This window comes from Macrobrachium nipponense, chromosome 23, assembly GCF_015104395.2.
Source record: "Macrobrachium nipponense isolate FS-2020 chromosome 23, ASM1510439v2, whole genome shotgun sequence".
NCBI lineage: Eukaryota > Metazoa > Arthropoda > Malacostraca > Decapoda > Palaemonidae > Macrobrachium > Macrobrachium nipponense.
Window position 1 is genome coordinate 46,852,312 of NC_061090.1, and position 23,066 is coordinate 46,875,377.

General features: G+C 37.6%; 1 protein-coding gene across 2 annotated transcripts in view; it reads left to right on the forward strand.

Annotated features, from left to right (window-relative positions):
* LOC135200289 (riboflavin kinase-like) overlaps positions 1-17,492 on the forward strand; it is a gene marked incomplete at its 5' end in the record, with an annotated part of 343,009 nt that extends 325,517 nt beyond the window's left edge. Inside the window, 1 exon segment of one of the 2 annotated variants that reach the window (XM_064228809.1) lies at positions 16,060-17,492. In XM_064228809.1, coding sequence (XP_064084879.1) covers positions 16,060-16,134 — 75 coding nt within the window. 2 annotated transcript variants of the gene reach the window in all.
* Positions 17,493-23,066: the final 5,574 nt, after the last annotated feature.

Consider the following 23,066-nt stretch of genomic DNA (forward strand, 5'->3'; position numbering starts at 1 on the left):
TTTGTGTTAAGTGCTTTTGTGTATTTTTCAAACATCCTCAGTGCTTAAATTAAAGGTCGATTCCTTTCATTCCTTCCTCCACTTGTATGACAATATATATATATATATATATATATATATATATATATATATATATATATATATATATATATATATATATATATATATATATAATATATAGCATCAATTCCACAGGAAAATGATAGTCAGAAATCCAAGCGCTTTCGTCTTTACTCAGACATTGTCAAGGAGTTAATGAGGTAACATTGAAGAGAAAGGTCTCAGGTACGCAGTCACCTGCAAGGCTACACAATCAATTGCCACCAACTCAAACACGTCTTTCATACTCAACTTCAAAACAGGTGGGCTAGTATACACTCTGATACTTTCCTTTCTGACATTCTTCACATGTAACTGCTACATATGTACAAATTTTCCTCAAATATAGGGAAAACGGACACTTTCATACACTCAACTTGAACTTCCCCTTATGTCCATACTGCTCATGAACTAACATGCACATCCCCACTGCTCCGCTCATTGAGAACTCTGGAACATACATTCACTCTTCAATCCTCTCTCTAAAAAATACACCACGCCTTCACACAACACAAACCGTGTCCATTACTCAACAACAAAGGCCATCTTTTCTCGGGTACTTCAGACGAGCGGGCGTGATCGCCGGGGAACGCCAGTAGGAGGGCAAATTCTACCAGGCTTACAAGTTACAAACAGGCAACACAGCAAAAATAGTAGCAGAGGCTCGATGGAAGCAATGCTGAAATTTTTTAGCAACAGAGGGAGAGAGAGGAATTCGAATAGATATGAAGAAACACTAACTAAAGAGAGAGAGAGAGAGAGACTGGAATTCAAACAGAAATGAAGTAACAACTAATAAAACGGTCCACAAGAGAGACTGGAATTAGTATAAAGCAACATTGCCAAAAGAACAGCTTTTTCAAAAATTTCATAATGACAGTAGACATTAGGGCAAACGACTTTGAAGAAAAGCCCTTCTTTCTTGCCTGGGTAGAAATTGTGTCTAGGAAGAAGTCCTATGAAATATGTTGGTCAATCAGTCTGGATTTTACTCTGGGAACTATAAGAATAGTTAAAGATTCGGTGTCAGTATAGAGAGCCACGACTGCATATGCATGTATTAGTGTGTGTGTTTACATATATATACTATATATATATATATATATATATATATATATATATATATATATATATATATATATATATATATATATATATATGATGGTAAAAATGTTCTGTTACAACAGAATTCCATCTAATAAAAAGGGAGCCCATAAAAAAGATGTTCAATGAAATGGTTCGGCACGAAATGCAGCTAGTAAAAAAGAAGGCATGGGAAAGGAGCTGTAGGCGAGAAATCGTATATCATGGGAAGAAAAGGAGAGTTGGTGGTGGATGACGGACATTGGAGAAAGTAGTAAAAGATAAGAAGGAGGCAAAGAAAAGATGGGAAAGAGTCAAGTCAGTGGAAGACAGAAATAGGTACAGAGAGAAAAAACAAGGTGGTGAAAAAGGTGGTAGCCCAAGCTAAAAGCAAAGTCGTATGATGATGTGTATAATGAGCTGGGGACAAAGGAAGGATTAAAGAAGATGATCAAGCTATCAAAGGCTAGAAATAAGAGCACCAAAGATATAACACATATCAAACAAATAAAGGATCAAGAGGGTGTAGTGCTTAGAAAGGAGGAAGACATTGTGAAGAGATGGAAAGAATATTTCGAACAGTGTTAAATGAAGGAAAATAATAGACTAATAAGAGAGGATGGGCCAAGTGAACATGGCATGGGTAATGAGGTTTTCTAGGCAAGAGGTACTAAATGCACTGAAGAAGATGAAGAATGGGAAGGCAACCGGACCAGACATGATCCGGTGGAGGCATGGAAAGCATTAGGAGATGAAGGAGTGGATATACTGTACGATCTTATGATAAAGATCCTTGAACAGGAAAAGATACCAAATGAGTGGCGTGGGAGTATATTGATCCAATTTTTAAATAAAGGGGAAAGGCGATGTCCAAGAGTGTGGTAATTATAGGGGCATTAAATTGATGTCCCACACTTTGAAGATACTGGAAAGGATGTAGATGCTAGACTGAGAGAAGAAGTACAAATAGGTAAAGAGCAGATGGGATTTATGAAGGGAAGGGGAACAACAGATGGATATATTTTGTCTGAGGCAAATAATGGAGAAATTCGGGGAAAGACAAAGGGACCTACATATGGTATTCATTGACCTTGAAAAGGCTTATGACCGAGTCCCGAGACAAGAGGTATGGAGGAGTCTGAGGGAGAAGATGGTGCCAGAGAAGTATGTGCGATTGATACAAGAGATGTACCGGAACGTATTTACCAGAGTGAGGAGCAGTGTTGGGGAGACAGAAGGTTTTGAGGTGAGAGTAGGGATTACACCAGGGGTCGGCTCTGAGCCCATTTATCTTTAACATAGTGATGGATGTTATAATAGAGGAAGTAAGGGAGACAGTACCATGGAACATATTGTATGCGGATGATATTGTTCTGTGTGCAGAGAGCAGGGAAGATCTGGAAGTGAAATTGGAAAGATGGAGAGAAGTACTGGAGGACAGAGGAATGAGAATAAGTAGATCCAAGACAGAATATATGTGTACCACCACTGAGGGGGATGATAGAGAAAGTATTCAGCTTGGTGGAGAGCAAATAAGGAAAGTTGATAAGTTTAAGTATTTGGGATCTTTTGTTAACGCTGGAGGAAGTATGGAAGAAGAAGTAAAACATCGGGTACAGGCAGGCTGGAACAACTGGAGAGCGGCCTCGGGAGTTCTTTGTGACAAAAGAGTGCCGCTTAGGTTAAAAGGAAAATTTCACAAGACGGTGTAAGAACAGCAATGCTGTATGGTACGGAAACAGCAAGCATGAGAAAAGCAGAGCAGAAGAAGATGGATGTGGCAGAAATGAGAATGCTTAGGTGGATGTCTGGGGTAACAAGAGTGGATAGGATCAGAAATGACTACATAAGGGGGTCAACTAAGGTGGTGGAAGTATCAAAGAAAGTGCAGGAGGGGAGGCTGAGATGGTATGGACACCTGTTGAGGAGAGATGAGGACCACGCTGGGAGACATACTATGGGGGTGGAGGTGCAAGGAAGAAGAAAAAGAGGGAGACAAGAAAGAGATGGAAGGACTGTGTGAAAGGAGACTTAATGAGAAGGGAATTGATGAGGCAGAAGCACAAGATAGAAATAGATGGAAACGGCTCATCCGAAACGGCGACCCATATAAAAATGGGAACAAGCTGGAAGAAGAAAAGGAGCCCATAAAAAACACTAAAATATAGAGAGAAAAGTACTATATTTCAGAGACTGCTGTCTCCCTCTTCAGGTAGATGAATGAGAAAAGTTTACAGAAAAGGTGGTATTTATACCAAGAGGTCCATCCACAGGCAAGCCAGTTTAGGGCACCCCCGCTGATAATCTTCCTTTAATCTTCTTAAGCCTTGGTTGAATGAAAATCTTGTCGATCGTATCTGATATCCATGCTCCTTTTGAGATGTTCATTACCGGCCTCTCTTTTATTAAGGGCGATTCCATCATTTGACTCTTATACCGGCAGTTGCTGCTATAAATTACATGTGACAAATTCCAGTTTATTCTATGGTTATGTTCATTTATATGGTTGAAAATAGCTGAGTTCTGTTGTCCATACCTAACTGACCGTTTGTGTTGTATTAATCTCTGGGGAAGTGATTTACCTGTAAATCCGATGTAAGATTGGTCACAGTCCTGGCATGGGATTTGATAAACCCCAGTGTCCTTGGGAGATGTCTTTTGTTGGACGTTAATCAGGGATTTGGCTAAGGTGTTTGGGTGAGTAAATGCAAAAGGCATAGATTTTCCGAGGGTCTGAGTCACCTTCTTAATCGTGTCCAGGTGTGGAATTTTTATTTTATTGTTGGGAATATCTCTGGTCTTGTCTTTAGGGATGAGTTAGAAAATTTTGTTTGCTTTGTGAATTGCTTTCTCAATTATATGGTCAGGATACTTTAAAGACGAAAGTTGCTTACGAATTAGTTCAAATTTGTTTTCCAGGAAATCTGGGGAACAAATTCGTAAGGCTCTTAAGAACAGGTTGCTGGCTACACCTATCTTGATAGCAATGTCGTGATAGCTAAAGTAGTAAATGTATGAAAGTGAGAACATTGGTTTTCTGTATGTGGTAAATTTGTATTCTGTCGTGTCTCTGATTATTAAAACATCAAGAAAAGGAATTTTGTTGTCTGTTTCCCATTCAACTTTAAATTTGATGCTGGGCACTAATGCGTTTAATTTTGAAAGGAATTCATTAAAATTGCCCCACCTATTATCCCAGATTGTTAGAATATCATCCACATATCTCATCCACTACATGTTTTTGGGTTTTATTGCATTTATTACTGAAGTTTCAAAGTATTCCATGTACAGATTGGCTAAAACAGGACTTAAAGGACTACCCATACTACACCCGAATTTTTGCTTGTAGAATGATTCCCCGAATGAAAATACGTTATTAGATGCACATAATTCAACTAACTTTATTATTTTGTCAAGCGCCAATGGGAAATGATCTGAATAGGGGGATAATTTTTCCCTTAAAAACTGAAGAACATCCTGTACTGGTACTTTTGTAAATAGGGAGTCTGCGTCAAGGCTTAAAAGTTTTATGTTGTGAAGTGGTATATGTGTAATAAATACATTTTAGAATTACATATCTGTAAATAGAACCCATGACCTGAGGGGTCATTGGTGAATTAGGAGCATCCTACGTGACTATCACAAATCTAGATCACGCTGTGCAATGCTTGCAGTAGCCTGGTTTACGTTTGTTTGAAACATCATCATTCCTTAAAATTGTTAACTACTCACAACACCTTCCATGGGAAGCGGTTGACCTGTTAACCTGCACCGGAAACTTGTAACTTCCGAGCCGGCGGACTACTTATTTTCTTTTTATATGAATCGCTGAGATAGCTAGTGTTTCGCTATCGACACGATGCTTTGAGAAGTTAGTTCTATTCAAGTTATCAAATGGAGCGGTCTCCTGACCGAACCATCTCTCTTGTGATGGAGTTGAGAAATAAAGTTGTTTTAAAGTTATCAACTTCTCCGTTTGAATCATCTCCCTTATTCTAAGTAGAATCAACTTTACTAAGATACAATGTAGGAGAGAAGAAAAGAAGAACCAGTAATGCTTACGAACAACAGTCGTAAGAAAAAACAAACAGTCTTTCGCCAAAGCGGAAGAACATAATAATGGTGGCATCACAAGAGAGATGGTTCGGTCAGGAGACCGCTCCATTTGATAACTCGAATAGAACTAACTTCTCAAAGCATCGTGTCGATAGCGAAACACTAGCTATCTCAGCGATTCATATAAAAAGAAATTTCATAAGTAGTCCGCCGGCTCGGAAGTTACAAGTTTCCGGTGCAGGTTAACAGGTCAACCGCTTCCCATGGAAGGTGTTGTGATTAGTTAACAATTTTAAGGAATGATGATGTTTCAAACAAATGTAAACCAGGCTACTGCAAGCATTGCACAGCGTGATCTAGATTTGTGATAGTCACGTAGGACGCTCCTAATTCACCAATGACCCCTCAGGTCATGGGTTCTATTTACAGATATGTAATTCTAAAATGTATGTGCTTCTCTGAATTTGTGACAAAAATCTTCCGAATGTTTAATGTGACTGGGAGAAAAAGTGCCTAAAAAAGGGGAAAGGAGGCCAGCTAATCATTTATCGAACTTCAAGAAGCTGTATACGAAACATCTTTTCAAAAGATGTTTCGACATCACCGATGCCACAAACCTCACCTTGCGTGACTTTTGGAAGGAGCATTTTGATGTTGTGATATGCATCCGACTCATCAACCAAGCTTGGCAGGAGGTTTCGAGGCGAACCTTGAATTCCCCATGGAGGAAACTCTGGCCTGATGCCGTATCCGCCCGAGACCTCGAGGTATTCGACGTGGGCAAAGCTGGTGCTTCAGATTCAGAAACAGTTGACGATCCTGAAACTGTTTTGCAACCAGATCTTGACGAGATCGTTGCACTCGGCAAGTCCATGGGGCTGGTCGTCGACGAGGACGACATCAATGACCTTCTCGAGGAGCACCAAGAGGAGCTTACGACGGATGACCTGAAGGAGTTGGAGGCCATGCAACATAACGTCGTTCAAGAGGAGTTCTCTAGCAGCGGCGAGGAGGAGGAGGACGACGACCCTATGACAACGGCAGAAATTAAGGATGTTATAGCTGCTTTTCATAAGGTGCAATCATTCGTAGAAAAGAGACACCCCGAAAAGGCTTAAACAGGTCGTATGCTTGCACAGTTCAATGACGTTTGCCTGAGTCGTTTCAGAAACATTGTCAAAAGTAGGCAGAAGCAATCTTCCTTGGATAGTTATTTTTTAAAGAGGCCTTTAGTAGGAGTAGTAAGCAAAAAGGAAGAACCAAGTGATACTAAAAAACAGAAAGTTGAAATTTTGTATAAAAAAAAAAAAAAAAACGTAAAGTATTAAAAAGTAAAAAGAAATCGTAAAAATAAAAAAATAAAAAAAAATTTATTTTAGTTTTTTGTAAAGTTAAGTGTTACAGTTTAGTTTATGTATATTTTTCTTACATTTTTTTTATGTGTTTCGTAAAGTTAAGTGTACGTACGTATCTGCCGTTTGTCCTCCTCCTCTGTCGCCACTTTCGGAGATAGCCTCACTCGAAAGGTAAGCTTCCACATTTTACTACATACGTAAGTATGTACGTACAGTATTTCTTGTATACCATGTACACTAATACACTTTATTTACAGGTATATTAGCAGTATGTATTAAGTAAGGTATTGAATGGTCTAAATTGTTGTAGTATTTCATTGTTTATAGTTCAATTTAGCTTTCTTGTGAAATTTACTGGGGTGTTTTTGGAGGGCTTGGCATGGATTAGACATTTTACATGTAAAATGTGGTCCAAGATACCAAAAGCTTTTCTCTCTATATTTTAGTGTTTTTTATGACTCCTTTATTATTATATATATATATATATATATATATATATATATATATATATATATATATATATATATATATATATATATATATATGGCTTTGCCTTTGTTTATACTACATTCATCACGTTCCAAATTTCTTTTATTCAGTCATACATGTATATATATGTATGGGAGTTTCTCCTTCATTATGGCTCAGCTGTTCACTCTTGGCGTAGAGAGGTTGGTCCCTCATGCCATAAGCTGTTCGTTTTCAGGTCATGCAATTTATAACTTCATGTCAGGATGACAGCTGGATTTTGTTTGGTGGGGATGTATCTCGGTTCGATGCCACACTCCTGCGGGATTGAGACAATCTCCCCCACTCGGTTAGAAATGAGTGTTTTTATTTCCTACTTTGCTGCCCACCCAAGCTATAGCTGCCTTGCTATCAGTCCAGATCACAGCGGTTGAAATACTCAGCAACTTCAGCAAATGCTTCCCTAATCGAAACCCTAGCATTAAGGCTAAAAGTTTTAGCGTAGGAATAGTTAATTTTGAGTTTTCTGGGCGTAAACCTCATTTTAGAGGTTAAGAGATCTACCTGCTCTGCTCCTTGCCTTACATAGGCTACTGTGCCGTAGGCCTTACTGGATGCATTGGTAAATAGACGTAATTTGCTATTTCTCTGCATAATCCCTTGCTTGAATTGGCATGTGTGGACATTTTCAAATTCTCTAAGCACTCTATTGGATTCTAATTGATGTTCTTCTGACAGTACGTCGTCCCAGCCCACCCCAGCTTCCCACAACGGTATGGGTGAGTCTCGCAGTGGGCCCTGGATCCTCAACTGTTTCTGAATCTGCAGCACCAGCTTCGCCCACGTCGAATCCCTCGAAGTCTCGGGCGGATACGGCATCAGGCCAGAGTTTCCTCCATGAGGAATTGTTCGCCTCGAAACCTCCTGCCAAGCTTGGTTGATGAGTCGGATGCATATCACATCAAAATGCTCCTTCCAAAATTCACGCAAGATGAGGTTTGTGGCATCGGTGATGTCGAAACATCTCTTGAAAAGATGTTTCGTATACAGCTTCTTGAAGTTCGATAAATGATTAGCTGGCCTCCTTTCCCCTTTTTTAGGCACTTTTTCTCCCAGTCACATTAAACATTCGGAAGATTTTTGTCACAAATTCAGAGAAGCACATATAACCACTTTCACAACATAAACTTTTTAAGCCTTTGACGTAGACTCCCTATCACAAAAGTACCAGTACAGGACGTTTCTTCAGTTTTAAGGGAAAAAATTATCCCCCTATTCAGATCATTTCCCATTGGCGCTTGACAAAGTAATAAAGTTAGTTGAATTATGTGCATCTAATAAGTTATTTTCATCGGGGAATCATTCTACAAGCAAAAATTTCGGGTGTAGTATGGGTAGTCCTTTAAGTCCTGTTTTAGCAATCTGTACATGGAATACTTTGAAACTACAGTAATAAATGCAATAAAAAACCCAAAAACATGCTTGTGGATGAGATATGGGTGGGGATGATATTCTAACATTTTGGAATAATAGGTGGGGCAATTTAATGAATTCCTTTCAAAATTAAACGCATTGGTGCCCAGCACTCAAAATGGGAAAACAGACAACAAAAATTCCTTTTCTTGATGTTTTAATAATCAGAGACATGACAGAACCAAATTTACCCAAACATACAGAAACCAACGTTCTCACTTTCATACATTCACTACTTTAGCTATCACGACATTGCTATCAAGATAGGTGTAGCCAGCAACCTGTTCTTAAGAGCCTTACAAATTTGTTCCCCAGCAACTTTCGTCTTTAGAGAAAGCAATTCACAAAGCAACATAATTTTTTCTACCGACCCCCTAAAGACAAGACCAGAGATATTCCCCAAAAATAAAATAAAATTCCACGCCTGGACACAATAAGAAGGTGATCAGACCCTCGGAAAAATCTAAACCCATTTGCATTTACTTACCCAAAACACCTTAGTTCAAATCCCTCCTGATTAAGTCCAACAAAAAAAAAAGCCACCCAAGGATTTTTTTTTTTCTTACCCAAGGACATGGGGTTCCCATCAAATCCCATGCCAGGACTGTGACCAATCTTACATCGGATTTACAGGTAAATCACTTCCCCAGAGATTAATACAACACAAACGGTCAGTTAGGTATGGACATCAGAACTCAGCTATTTTCAACCATATAAATAAACATAACCATAGAATAAACTGGAATTTGTCACATGTAATTTATAGCAGCAACTGCCGGTATAAGAGTCAAATGATGGAATCGCCATTAATAAAAGAGATGCAGTAATGAACATCTCAAAAGGAGCATGGATTTCAGATACGATCAACAAGATTTTCATTCAACCAAACGCTTAAGAAGATTAAGGAAGATTATCAGCGGGGTGCCCTAAAACTGGCTTGCCTGTGGATGGACCTCTTGGTATAAATCCACCTTTTCTGTAAACTTTTCTCATTCACTACCTGAAGAGGGAGACAGCAGTCTCGAAATATAAATACTTTTCTCTCTATATTTTAGTGTTTTATGGGCTCCTTTTATTAGATGGAATTCTGTTGTAACAGAACATTTTACCAGTCATATACATACACACCCTTATATATATATATATATATATATATATATATATATATATATATATAGATATATATATATATATATATATATATATATATATATATATATATATATATCTATATCTATATCTATACATATAGATCTATATATATATAGATATAGATATAGATATAGATATAGATATAGATATAGATATAGATATAGATATAGATATAGATATATATATATATATATATATATATATATATATATATATATATACACACACACATACACACACACACTAATACATGCATATGCAGTCGTGGCTCTCTATAACTGGACACCGAATCCAGAGTAAAATCCAGACTGATTGACCAACATATTTCATAGGACTTCTTCCTAGACACAATTTCTACCCAGGCAAGAAAGAAAGGCTTTTCTTCAAAGTCGTTTGCCCTAATGTCTACTGTCATTATGAAATTTTTAAAAAAGCTGTTCTTTTGGCAATGTTGCTTCATACTAATTCCAGTCTCTCTCTTGTGGACCGTTTTATTAGTTGTTATTTAATTTCTGTTTGAATTCCAGTCTCTCTCTCTCTCTTTAGTTAGTGTTTCTTCATATCTATTCGAATTCCTCTCTCTCCCTCTGTTGCTAAAAAATTTCAGCATTGCTTCCAATCGAGCCTCTGCTACGTATTTTGCTGTGTTGCCTGTTTGTAACTTGTAAGCCTGGTAGAATTTGCCCTCCTACTGGCGTTCCCCGGCGATCACGCCCGCTCGTCTGAAGTACCCGAGAAAAGATGGCCTTTGTTGTTGAGTAAATGGACACGGTTTGTGTTGTGTGAAGGCGTGGTGTATTTTTTAGAGAGAAGATTGAAGAGTGAATGTATGTTCCAGAGTTCTCAATGAGCGGAGCAGTGGGGATGTGCATGTTCAAGTTGAGTGTAAGAAAGTGTCCGTTTTCCCTATATTTGAGGAAAATTTGTACATATGTAGCAGTTACATGTGAAGAATGTCAGAAAGGAAAGTATCAGAGTGTATGCTAGCCCACCTGTTTTGAAGTTGAGTATGAAAGACCCGTTTGAGTTGGTGGCAATTGATTGTGTAGCCTTGCAGGTGACTGCAAGAGGAAATGTTGGAGCAGTTGTTATGGTAGATCATAAAAGTAACTTTGTAAATTGTACAGCTGTGAAGAATAAGACTAGCAAGAATGTTGCAAGGGTAGTCAGTATGGTCTTGTTGCCTGCATGTGTGAGGAAGACGGTAAGAATGTTGAGTGATAATGGGCCGGAGTTTGTTGGTAGACCTTATGAGCGAATGTTGGGAGATTGGGGTATCGAGCATGTAGTAACAACTCGATATATGCCAAGCGCAAATGGATTGGCAGAACAAACCATAAGGACTCCGAGTGAGATGTTACAAATGTTGACCGATAGAGAGATTGAATGGGATTTGTTGTTAGGAAGAGTGGTAGTAGCGATGTATAATGGGTCAGTACATAAAAGCATGAGTATGTGATGAATTATGAGAGGTATGTGAGAGCGAGGTTCAATTTGAATGAGGATTAGAGGGATGTGTGGCGACAGGTGAATAAAAGGTTTGAGAGTTTCAGAGTAGGTGATAAGGTGTTGAAGGAAGGGTTGAGAAGGAAAGATTGACAGTAAGTAAGATGAGTGAGAGGTATGAAGGTCCATATGTAGTGAAAACAGTTTGGTCCAACGGATTGAGTTATGTGCTAGAAGACAGGAATGATTTAGTTAATGTAGTAAGTGTAATACGAGCACATCATGATCAGTTGAGAATATGGAGAGAGCACCAAAATACATATTAGAGCATTCCATTAGGAAGTTATTAAGGGAGGAAAGGGAAAAGGAAAATGAAGAAATAGAAGAATACATAGATTGGGGAGATGAACAAAAAGTGTTAGTAGAACATAAGAGAAAACCTAAAAAGAGGAGTAAGGGTACGTTTACAGAGTTGTTTGTGGAGAGTACACGAGATGGGTTTAAATTTTGAGGGGTTTGAAAAGCCAGTAGTTGTGAAAAGTGAAAATTTCCTTGTGATGTTGTTTGGTAGTAGTAAGAATGAAAGATTTGAGTGGGATGTGTACGAGGATATGCTAGAGTTGTGAAGCCGGTATGTATAGTGTGTGAGAGTTCCCTTTGAATGAAATCGTTGAAAGAATGAATATGGGAGTGAGTGTGAGTGAGAAGGGTTAAAAGTACTGGAGTCTACAAGGGGAAATTTTGGATAGCTTGAGGCAAAGTGTGGCAGAGATAAATGAGAGTATGGAAGAGATGATGGCAGCCATGTCAGGTTTTGGCGAAATGAAAACCGACATGTCTCCAAAGTTTAAATGAGCTTGGTGTAAGTAATTCAGAACCAAGGCTAAGTAAGTCCAATGCAGATGAACTACTATGAGATTCAGGGCCTCTGTAACACGGTTTTTTCGCAATAACTTTCTATCTATGCATTTCATAAATATAACGCTTATTCAAAATACGCATTATATCTACACATTAATTTTGACTGTATTCTGCATTACGTAGGTTGAATAAATTTAGAACTTATAATGTAAAAGTGACTTTTTTTTTTTTGAAGACGGGCCAACTTACTCAGAGAAAAGGTTTCGAACGCACTCGTTACGTAACTTAGTAACTTATGACAGCATTTCTTCCCTCTGGCAACGACATAAAAATTTAAATACAATCAAAGCAGTACACCTTTATGAACTCTGAAACCTCTCCACTGATAATTGTCATAATGAACAAAACAACAAAATATGTTAAAAAATACAAAGCCACTTCGATTTTTAGTCTAACTCCCAAAATAAATTTCCTAAGAAATTACAGTCAACTTTATAGGTCACAATCAGATTGACAAGATGTAGGGAATAGTTGATAATTTAAAAAAAACATAGTAGACAAGCTTGATTTGATAACTGCATATCCAATGTCAAGCAATTTCTATTTATTGGCTATCTACCTATTTACTGAAAAAAAAAAATAGCCGGTACTGTATTTTGGCTTTAAACCTTCACCAATAATTATCGTCAGAATGATGACTTCATGAGGCTCCACCCACTTTGGCCTCGTTATAATTCAGGGTAACACCGAAGGCAATCATGGGCATTGTTGGATTAGGAAATTTAACTTCTGGCAATAAAAACTCATTTCTCGAGTAGTTGTAAGAAGTGCTAAATGATCCTCAAGGTTCCCAGCAGTTGGCCTAAACGTTTACTGCTATTACTACTGTTGCTGTGGCACTACTGCTACAGTAGTATTACTACGCTAGCACAGATACCCCACCCACTTCTATGCATCGTTCCGTCATTCATAAAGTCTTTATATCCAACACGGTCGTACGGCCTAAAGAAGAAGAAAAAAATTATATCAGATGATCCGTTGGTCTGCTGGAGATTTTAGCAATATATAAGCTTGTATTTACTTTAGATAAAAATCTTATTTTAACAAAAATAGTTATATAAAGACTGTTTACATACAATCTCTCTCTTTCTCTCTCTCTTGGTGGCATAGTGAATAGTTAATGTGAATGTTCAAAATCCTGAATGACATTACACCTATTATAATCACATTACGCTAAATACAAATCAGACCATAAACATTGGATTTAAACCAAAAACTGAATAATTACCTGTTCAGGCTATAGTAAGTATGGCAACGGGCTTTCTCTTGACTGTATAAAGTTGCAAGTTGTAAAACAAATGCAGTTTTGCAACCACGGGGACAATTCCAAATCCTGTTAGCCATTCTTGACTGCTATGGGTTTCAGAGCCAATGGAACAAGGTGAATGAGTTTCTGTCTGGTGGATGAGCAGGGCAACATTTCGTAAAACGGTGCTTACTTTGCTTACGTAATGAATGTTTTTCGACTCTTGGCTTGTAATCATTGGCCATGGCGTCGGCTAGATAATTTTTACACTATATATATCAAAACTATCAGGTTTATTTTATTGATAATGCTGACAAAATTTGTGTGGTTGTAAAATATACATATGTCAACTTTCAGCTACATCCGATGCTTTGATAAGGGGTAAAGTCCAAAAAACCGTGTTACAGAGGCCCTGAATCTCATAGTAGTAGTCAATGAACAATAGGTAGGGTATGAGAGACCATGGACCTGAAGTCAAGGTCCAATTCCAGAGAGCAATTGGTTAGTTAGTGAGGGAGTGTAGAGAGAGAAAAATAAAATTAATTTCCTTTATTTTAGTCAGGGGGATTGTGGTAGTATCGAAGAAATTGGTTTGTATGAATGAATGTCTGTTTTTTTTAAATATTATTTTGTTGTTGTTAGGTTGATTAGGTTAGGCAATTTTTAAACTCTAGTTTTAAGATTTGTTTTTTATCATTGTTCTTATTCTTTGTTGTGCCTGTGGATGAGGGATTGGTGTATTAATGTTGGTCTTTTCTATTTTTCATTGCAATACTACTTGTATTGAAGTGTTAGTGAAGAGTACCGTTCCGTTTCACATAGTATTAAGTAAGATGGGGGGAATGAGCGAGAGCTGAGAAACAGAGTTTTGCCAGTTGGTTGCGGTTCCTCAGTGGCACTGACGGAGGTCAACGATTCCAGGCTGCACACCTACCACCAGCTGGAAATAACGATTCAGGAATTGGAAAAGAACAACCAGAGGCTCTCTGCTGAAGGAGCTGCTGACATGAGGAAAATCAAAAGTCCAATCAGTATCGTTGCAATATTAGGATAAAGGAATTAAATTTAGATTTGTAGGTGGTTCGGGTAATATTAAGTTAGGCTTAGTTACAGGATAAGATAAGATTAAGTTGTTAACTGTAATATTAAGGAATAAATTAGGTTGAAGAAAATCTTAGTTTAAATCAATAATCCTTAAAATCTGTTCCCATTAGTATCCTGCTCCATTTGTGTAACTTGAAAAGTCCCACAATATCAGTGTCATTATGCTAAAACAGGAAATTTGTTTTTGGGGTTTCAACTTTAAGTATTCGTATGTCTAATGTCAATAAGTCTTTCAGATCTGGCCTACTGCCTTCTTGTCTGCCAGAGTTAAGTTTTTGTCAAATAAATGCTAATTTTTTATTTGCTTATCTTTCATTTCATCATTTAATAATGATGAGGAGTGGGTAGGGTTATCTATCCATCTACGTTGATTTCAGGCAAAAAAAAAAAAAAAAAAAAAAAAAATTATGAGCTTCAAAAATATTCCCCCAGTCCCCAGTCAGTTTCCCTACGGTAGGGGAACACCAACTGAGGTGCAAAATATGACACTTATTTTCTGAGTTGACGATTTATGAGTATATACCATAGACGGGCCACGTTGTGTAGTTTGTTTTGGGCATAGTGTGCACTCTCTCATGTTCAAAATGGAATTTTTATGCAGGTTTCTCTACTAATACGTCGGTGTTTCCCCACCTCACCCTAATAGTATGTGAATTCCTTTTGTACTTTATTTCATACTGTAAAATCTCCTGCTAATCATCATCATCATCCAGGTGCCATATCCCCAAGGACGTCAGCAATCATGGCTCGCCATTCCTTTCTATTTTCCTCTCGGTCTCCTGCTAATATTGTAAATATAGATATATATAATATTATATATATATATTATTATATAATAATATTATTTATAGATATGATATATATATATATATATATATATATATATATATAGATATATATATATATATATATATATTATATATATATATATATATATATGATATATGATATATTATATATATATATATTATATATATATAATAAATAATATATATATATATATTAATGTATATCTATATATATATATATATATATATATATATATATATATATATATATATATATATATATATATATTATATATAATATATATATATATATATATATATATATATCTATATATCTGTAATATAATATTGTTATGTTTCTATTATTTTTGTAATGTTGAACACAGTAATCTTTCATTTTCATAATGTTGAACAGAGTAATCTAAAACTTGTGAAAAGTAGGTGTAAATCCAAATGAAGATTATTTACTAAATATTTTCAGAAATTCATATAAAGGCAGTCCCCGGGGGTTATGTTAGGTTTAGGTTACATCGTTCCGAACTTGCTTCATGATGCTAATAACCACAATTTTTCAGCACCATAAGTGGATTTACGGCACTGTTACCTGCTTTAAAGCACTGTAACCCGGACTTACAGCGCATTACAGTGCCATAATCAGTGGCGGCTCGTCAGTAGGCACTGTGGAACCGCAGCACCCCCTATAGATTTCATATATATGCACAAAAGTATCAATATATATTTGAATATGAGAAATTAAGTATAGGTTATCAATAATCCTTAAAAAATTATTACCATTCTATTGTTATATAAAAAAAATTAATTGAAGTAATATGTGGAACTGCGGTGCTCATCATTCTAATTTTGCCAGCAGGGTGATAATGTGGTAGCCAGCCTGCACGTAAAGGTGATGGGAGCGCTGCCCTCTCGAGCAGTGTCAGTCTAGCTGTAGGAGGGAGAAGGTATGTTTTGAAATTCGTCAAAGCTTAATCATCAATATGTACTATTAGTGATAGTGATCAAATTAGTGAAGATACTGATGATATGTAGTGTAATGCAGAATAATCAACTGCAGTACTAAGTGGGAAAAAAATTATAACCACATTAATGTCAATGAGCAAAATTCAAATTTAGCTTTCGGCAGAGGTTCTGCTGCCTTCCTCAACGGGAAGAGAGAGGAGAGACAAAGGGGAGAGAGAGAGCGAGAGAAAGTGTGTGTGTGTGTACGCTTATGCAGTTAATATCAAGGAATTAAAAAAAATATGCGATAAACAGCACCCCTATGAATGATAGCCACGAACTATTTATTCCCCTTATAATTATGATGATTCGGGTTAAGGCAATTATCGGCTTACAACGCCCTGCCGGGAATGGAACCACCACGGTAACCATGGGACTACCTGTAAAGGTAAACAACAAACGGTTGTTACAATCTCCCTAGCACACTTGGTCAAAAGGGGCCCCTTAATACTTTCCCCCTCTGGTATTTCCTGGTAAACAGCAGAGTATAGTCTCTCTCTCTCTCTCTGTCATGAAAATAACCCACCTTTGTTTTTACTTGCACATTTCTGTTACTGTTAAATGTCAATATAGTATTTATTAATGTGCATTAATATATGATGTACTAGTTCTGTTTGTTATTTGGAGTCTTCAGTATACCTTTCTTTGATCAAGTATAATTTGTTTGTGATGAGAGAAACTTTCTATTGTTCTGCCAAGATTCAAGGTTATTATGACCCCAGACACCTGGAAAACAGCTAAATCTCTAGGGACTCCTACTTAAAGCCGACCAAGTCACTGGTGACTCACAACCCATACAGACAGATTTTAACGGCCAAATGGGATTAAGCTGTAAGGAACAGAAGTATACAGCAGTCTTTTCCAACTTTTACAGGCTTGGTATCTAATCGTTTTTACTCAACACTATGTACATATTTAAACAACATTATCCTTATGCCTCCAAATTACATTCAAGGGATAAGTTTGTGTGTTTGTATGGCGTTTTTACGTTGCATGGAACCAGTGGTTATTCAGCAACGGGTTCAAGGCATAAGGAACGATTGGAGATGAATCAGGAGGCAAATTGGCAAAAGGTTGTTTTGATACAATAATAGGGATCTCCCTGGGCATTTGGTTTCAATTTCCACATCCAAAGTTTAGGGAAGAAATTAAGTTCTTGGGCATACAAAGCTGCCTTTACTTTTATTATTTGATTAGCATACATTTGGGATAGAAGATTTTCAATATTTTTATATACTCTATGAACTTCTCAAACACTAAGACACCAAAAACACTAAGACACCAAAATAGAACCTTAAATGAAATATATATATTAACAATATAAATATTTGTGTTTTATTCAGGACTTTCACTGATTTTTTTTCTTAAAAAATATATGTCGGTGACTTCATTGCAATCAATAAGTACAATTTATTAGAATGTTCTGAAATATGATAAATGAAAAGGCATTTTCTATTTTAAGTAAAAATACCATTTTGGATTTTCAGTTTTCTTGAGATATTTTGAGAATGTCATATACTGATAAATATGACACTGAATACAACTCATAAGAAAATGTGTTGGGTAACATAATATAAATATTTTAGAATTTCAAAATTTATTTTGATATTTACCAAGTTACTTCAATTTAATTCTAAAGTATGTACAGGAATGTTCTATTGCTTTCTTGTTATATATCACTGAATCTTGCCGATAAACAGAGCCTGCAAGCCACGAGAGTGATCTCGTTGATTCTTGCAACCATGGTTCCTCTTTGATGGCTTGGGGAGTCAAGTTCGATAATAAATTTTCTCATGGTAAAGGGGTTGGTTGTGGGTTTATTAATAGATCTAAGGATTAAACGTGCTATACAGAATCACCTGCCCCGAAAGGGTTGTCCTCACATGGCTGGCAGGGAACTTACACTGGGAATATTTTCTCAAGTGCTTTAGCGGATTGTGAGAGTATGTTGCCTTCTTTTGTAATTCCGAGGCAACTAGCACTACTGTCTCCTCTGGAAACAGGTGCTTCTTATCCAAAGGCGAATACAATAAGGCAGAATTTTGAGTACGAGAAACTCCTTTTGATGTAAAAGAACACCAAAGTTCTCTCTTCTTTAGGATGCCTAACGTGAAGAGAGATGCTAGTTCCGAGGATCTCTCTAATACCCTTATCTAAACAGGAGATAACTCCCGAAATGTCTGCAAATGCTTCCTTGTCCAACATGAAATAATTCTTGAGTTTACGTCCCAAGGCTCCCACTGTCCAGTCCAGGAAACTTATCACTTCAAATACCCTAAAGATATTTTTAATTAGGTGATCCAATTCTGATGCCAAACATGATCTTGGCCAAGTTGGAAGCTGATCTTTTCACCGGGTCAGTAAGACCGGAGAAGTCTCACCCAAAGAGAGAGCTTCACCTGTTTCGTAACATAGATGTCTTCTCGTTGAAAGACAAGAAGGAGGGAAACTGAAGTTCACTTTGCCTTGATCCCTCTTATCCTCAAGCCAAAGATTAATTTCTTTTAACGCCTTTCAAGCCGAAAAGGACAGCACTAGTTTGGGTAATTTTGTCCAGTCTTCCTGGTTGTCTCTCATGTAGGAAAACATTGCCGACCCAGGAGTCACTGGCGAGAACGAGTCCGGAAAAGTTGCAACAAAGTAAAACAGTAAGGCTTTGTACGCAGTTAGAAACAACTCTTTATCCTCCTCTTCTCCTTTCTCTTCTTCTTCAGCTGAAGAAATGGGTGATAAGTTCTCTAGAGGTTGAAACGGGTTGCACAGGAGACTGAATAAGGCCCAAAATGCTCTCCAACTTGTTCTGGATGGCTGAAAAGGAAGGATTGGGGTCAGCCATTGCATGAGATCCTATCGGTAAGACTGAAGCTGAAACTGATGACAAAGATTGTCTGAGAGCTTCATACTGGTCCATCTGTGCATCTGGTTGCATATGCACCTGTGGATGCTAGGGCGCCAATAGACGTCCGGACGCTGATGGACACTTGGGCGCCAATGGACGCTCACGTGCTAGTGGACATTTGGGTGTTAATGGACGCTCAGACGCAATTGTATTCCTGGCTGCCATGGATGCTCAGGAGCCAAAGGTTGCTCTAGCGCTGATGTGTAAGTTTCGGGCACCAATGGCCGCTCTGGCGTGCGGGCAAACTGTGGTACCAATGGGCACTCTGGAGTCGGTGGGCTCTTGCCTGCCCCCAACTTCTCTTGAATTACCGTCAGTTTCAGTTTTGTAGGTGTCCTCTGTGTCTGCCAGAGGAAAACCTTCTGGACGACAACTTAGACTTAGAGGATGAAGTCCTCTCACTAACGATGTTCCTCTCCTGCTAGATCCTGAGAGAATTTCTCTGGAGAGTCTCAAAAACTACACAAAGGCTGTTATATTTGGAAAAGACTAGCCTTTTTACAAGGGACTCACAATGGGCCAGAACAGTAATTTTTTGGAAAAAATTAATTTTTGCTTTCACCCAAGTATTATTTATAATTTTCTATTATAAACGTTTAGAGTATTGTATTTACAAGCATATGTAATAATATGAGTGATACTTTAAGTATATCTTAGTTTTACCAGACCACTGAGCTGATTAGCAGCTCTCCTAGGGCTGGCCCGAAGGATTAGATATTTTTACGTGGCTAGGAACCAATTGGTCACCTAGCAACGGGACCTACAGCTTATTGTGGGATCTGAACCACACTTATTCGAGAAATGAATTTCAATCACCAGAAATAAATTCCTCTGATTCCACGTTGGCCGAGCTGAGATTCGAACTTTGGACCACCGGATTGGCAGCCGAGCGCGAAAACCACTCGTCCAATGAGGAACTAATATGAGTGATACGGTTAACCATTTTTGTGTTTAGGTAAAATATAGCTAGAAATATATAACCTTTATATCTGATACCTTTATTCAATGCAGAAAAGACAAGAATAAAATTATAAAAAAAAGATTATTTCTATCAAATGCTGTCTTTGAAGATTTTACAATATAAATTATTTAATGAACGTAAAGAATAACATTTTGGTTATACTATTATACTATAGTAATATAAATATTTAAATAAAAACATTTAATCCATTAAAAAACTAAAATAACAAGGAACTTTAACTCGTATTAAGACTACATGATACAAATCTAAGGGTATTTTGGACGATTAAAAATTTTGCTTTCTTCAGGTAGTTGTTTTTACAGGTCTGTCCACTTACCTTAGAGAACTTACAAGGGATCAAATGGACAAAGTAATCTTATCATTAAATCTTCATTTGTCTTTATTCGTGATGTTTTCATTATGAAAGATTTCCTAAACTTCTTGAATTCTTTATCCTTTGCTTCTTGTACCTCCTCACATAAAATGCCAATTGGTAGATTGAAGTTACATGTCACTGAAGCACCATGAATTAACAACCGATGCAAGCTTTGGGGCATGTAGTACTAGTTATATTTTGTACATAACACTACCAAGCAAAACCTTTCAAATTTATCTGCATCGATATCAAGACCAGATGATATTGTTGGTAAAATCAAATAAAGTTTATAAACAAACGATTGATCAGGGCCAGTGATTTAGAATGCAATTACTGCTTTCTTGAAAAACCTGCGAGCAGTATTCCCATCATTAGATGTACCATTCTTATAGTCTCATTTATAGTTTCATTTGAGAATTTCATTTATGGATGAGTAACGAGAAGTGAATTTCCAGCACCAGAAAAACACTTCTCTAACTCTTAAATGTAACCAGGGATCGATCTCAGAATCACAGGGTTGGCTTTTAATAGCTTTGCTCTTGACTCACTGACGATCTCTATTGCAAATTAGTAGTTGTAGTATAAGCAGTAAAGATTTCCTAATGCAATGGCTCCATGACTTTCCTAATTTACAGGTTCTACATATTTTCCTGTCCTAAACCAAGCTAATCCTTTGAACAACCTTAAAATCCAAAACTACTAGCAACCCAACCCCCTTCAACTTTTTAGGCTGGGATTTGCCACAAACCCTTTGAAAACACCATTTAGTATCAAGATGATGAAGTACCTACTCATTGGCAGCGCTTGTCACCTTATGCCCGGTTGAATGACGCCATGATAGGGGAGGTAGCACTTCAGTTATTATTGCCCACAAAAGCTCAAAGTGCAAATTGGTGCAAAGAAAACATGACAAATTTGTAACTAATTTATATTTTTCATAACTTACAAACCTGAGGTCTTAACAGTAGGATAAATACTCAGTGCCAGCTGGAAACCGGTAAAGTTTAAAATAATTGTGTACACAAGGGACTATTGGCATCTGTGCTTGGTCACGAGACATGTGGAGCCACCCACATACCCCTCATTAACTCGTGACCCCGTTAGTTATTCTTCCAACCCAGGTTAGTTGATAGAGGGGTGGTTAGAGGTGGGCCTTTGTATGTTAAGACCTCAGGTTTGTAAGTTATGAAAAATACAAATTAGTTACAAATTTGTCATTTGTTCATATACGAAACAAGCCTTCGGTCTTAACATTAGGATAGACTTACTCTTGGTGGGAGGTAAGTACTATTAACCAACTGGGAGTTTGCCACCTTTGATCAGTTTTTTGAATACCAGAATTCTACGAAACAACTGACCAGTATTTCCGAATCTAAGACATATATGAATATCATAGAGTCAGACTTCTGGGTTTTTACACAATGTCATAGTTCATTGCGTCCGAGGAAGATAAGAAGATCTGTTCCCCTAACAAACCAATTCATCCACTCACGTAGGTTTATCATTATTCCTCTCCCCCTTGCTAAAGAGAGGAATGACCTGCTACTGATAGGTATCTTACTGATACAAACCCTAACAGTATGGCCACTTCACTCACCTGTACCTTGTCCGTTCCAGCTTATGATGGTACTCTCTTCTTACTGCCCTAAGAAAAGAAGGAGACAGAAACTTGAAAAGGAAAGAGGCCAGGTACCCAAGGAAATTGAGTCCAAGAACCTCTGGGCAACCTTATATATATATACAGGAAATTGAAAGTGGTTTTCATAACAAAGAACCCAATCAAATTTCAATGAACAGACAGACACCTTAAAATTGCTCAATTTTGAGCTTCGATACAGTCACAGACCAACCGTCACGATCATTTTAACAGATATGTTCTTAAACGCCAGAAGGCCCATATTCCTCTGATGACCTTCTCTTCTGTATAACCTTATTGGTACAACTTGACAAACAAGGAGTGGTACAACTTGACAAACAAGGAGTAGGCTTGACTGATCGCCTCTGTTTGGCCTGTTCCTTTACGTCTACCACCTTAATGTTCTAGGTGACGTAGTTCTTTCTATGACCACAGAGTACTTTGACAAGTCAAAGCCGGCCCTGCTGAAGGACACTCACACATACTCACACCATACTGAGCATGACTAAGAAATGTATGTCATCATGACCTGTGCTGCATTGACTGATTATCCCAGATTCCGGGGCCAATTGGAACTGATGTTCCAGACTACTTTTGAGTGTACGTCAAAACCCTGGTTATTGAGTACTCCCACTCTACCAAGGTCAGAGGAAGACCCCCCCATCCACGGTCAGTTTCCTATAACGTGACTGATGTATGTGCCTGGTGGTAGTCCATCAAGGCTACTCTGATACAGAGTATGCTGTCACTTATCAGGTCGGAGTTCTTATGTGCCCCATCCAGTTCACTGCTTCTGATTCATCTGAAGATTAGTCAGTGTGAAGCAATATTCACATGCCCAATCACCAGTCCAAAGTATATCACCATGCATGTAAACATGTAATTACAGAGATTCTTCCCCCTATTCTGACAACCTCTCCACCTGATCATTGTCTACTGACCGAATGCCTTTAATGGACAGAAACGTCCACTATACAGGCAGTCAC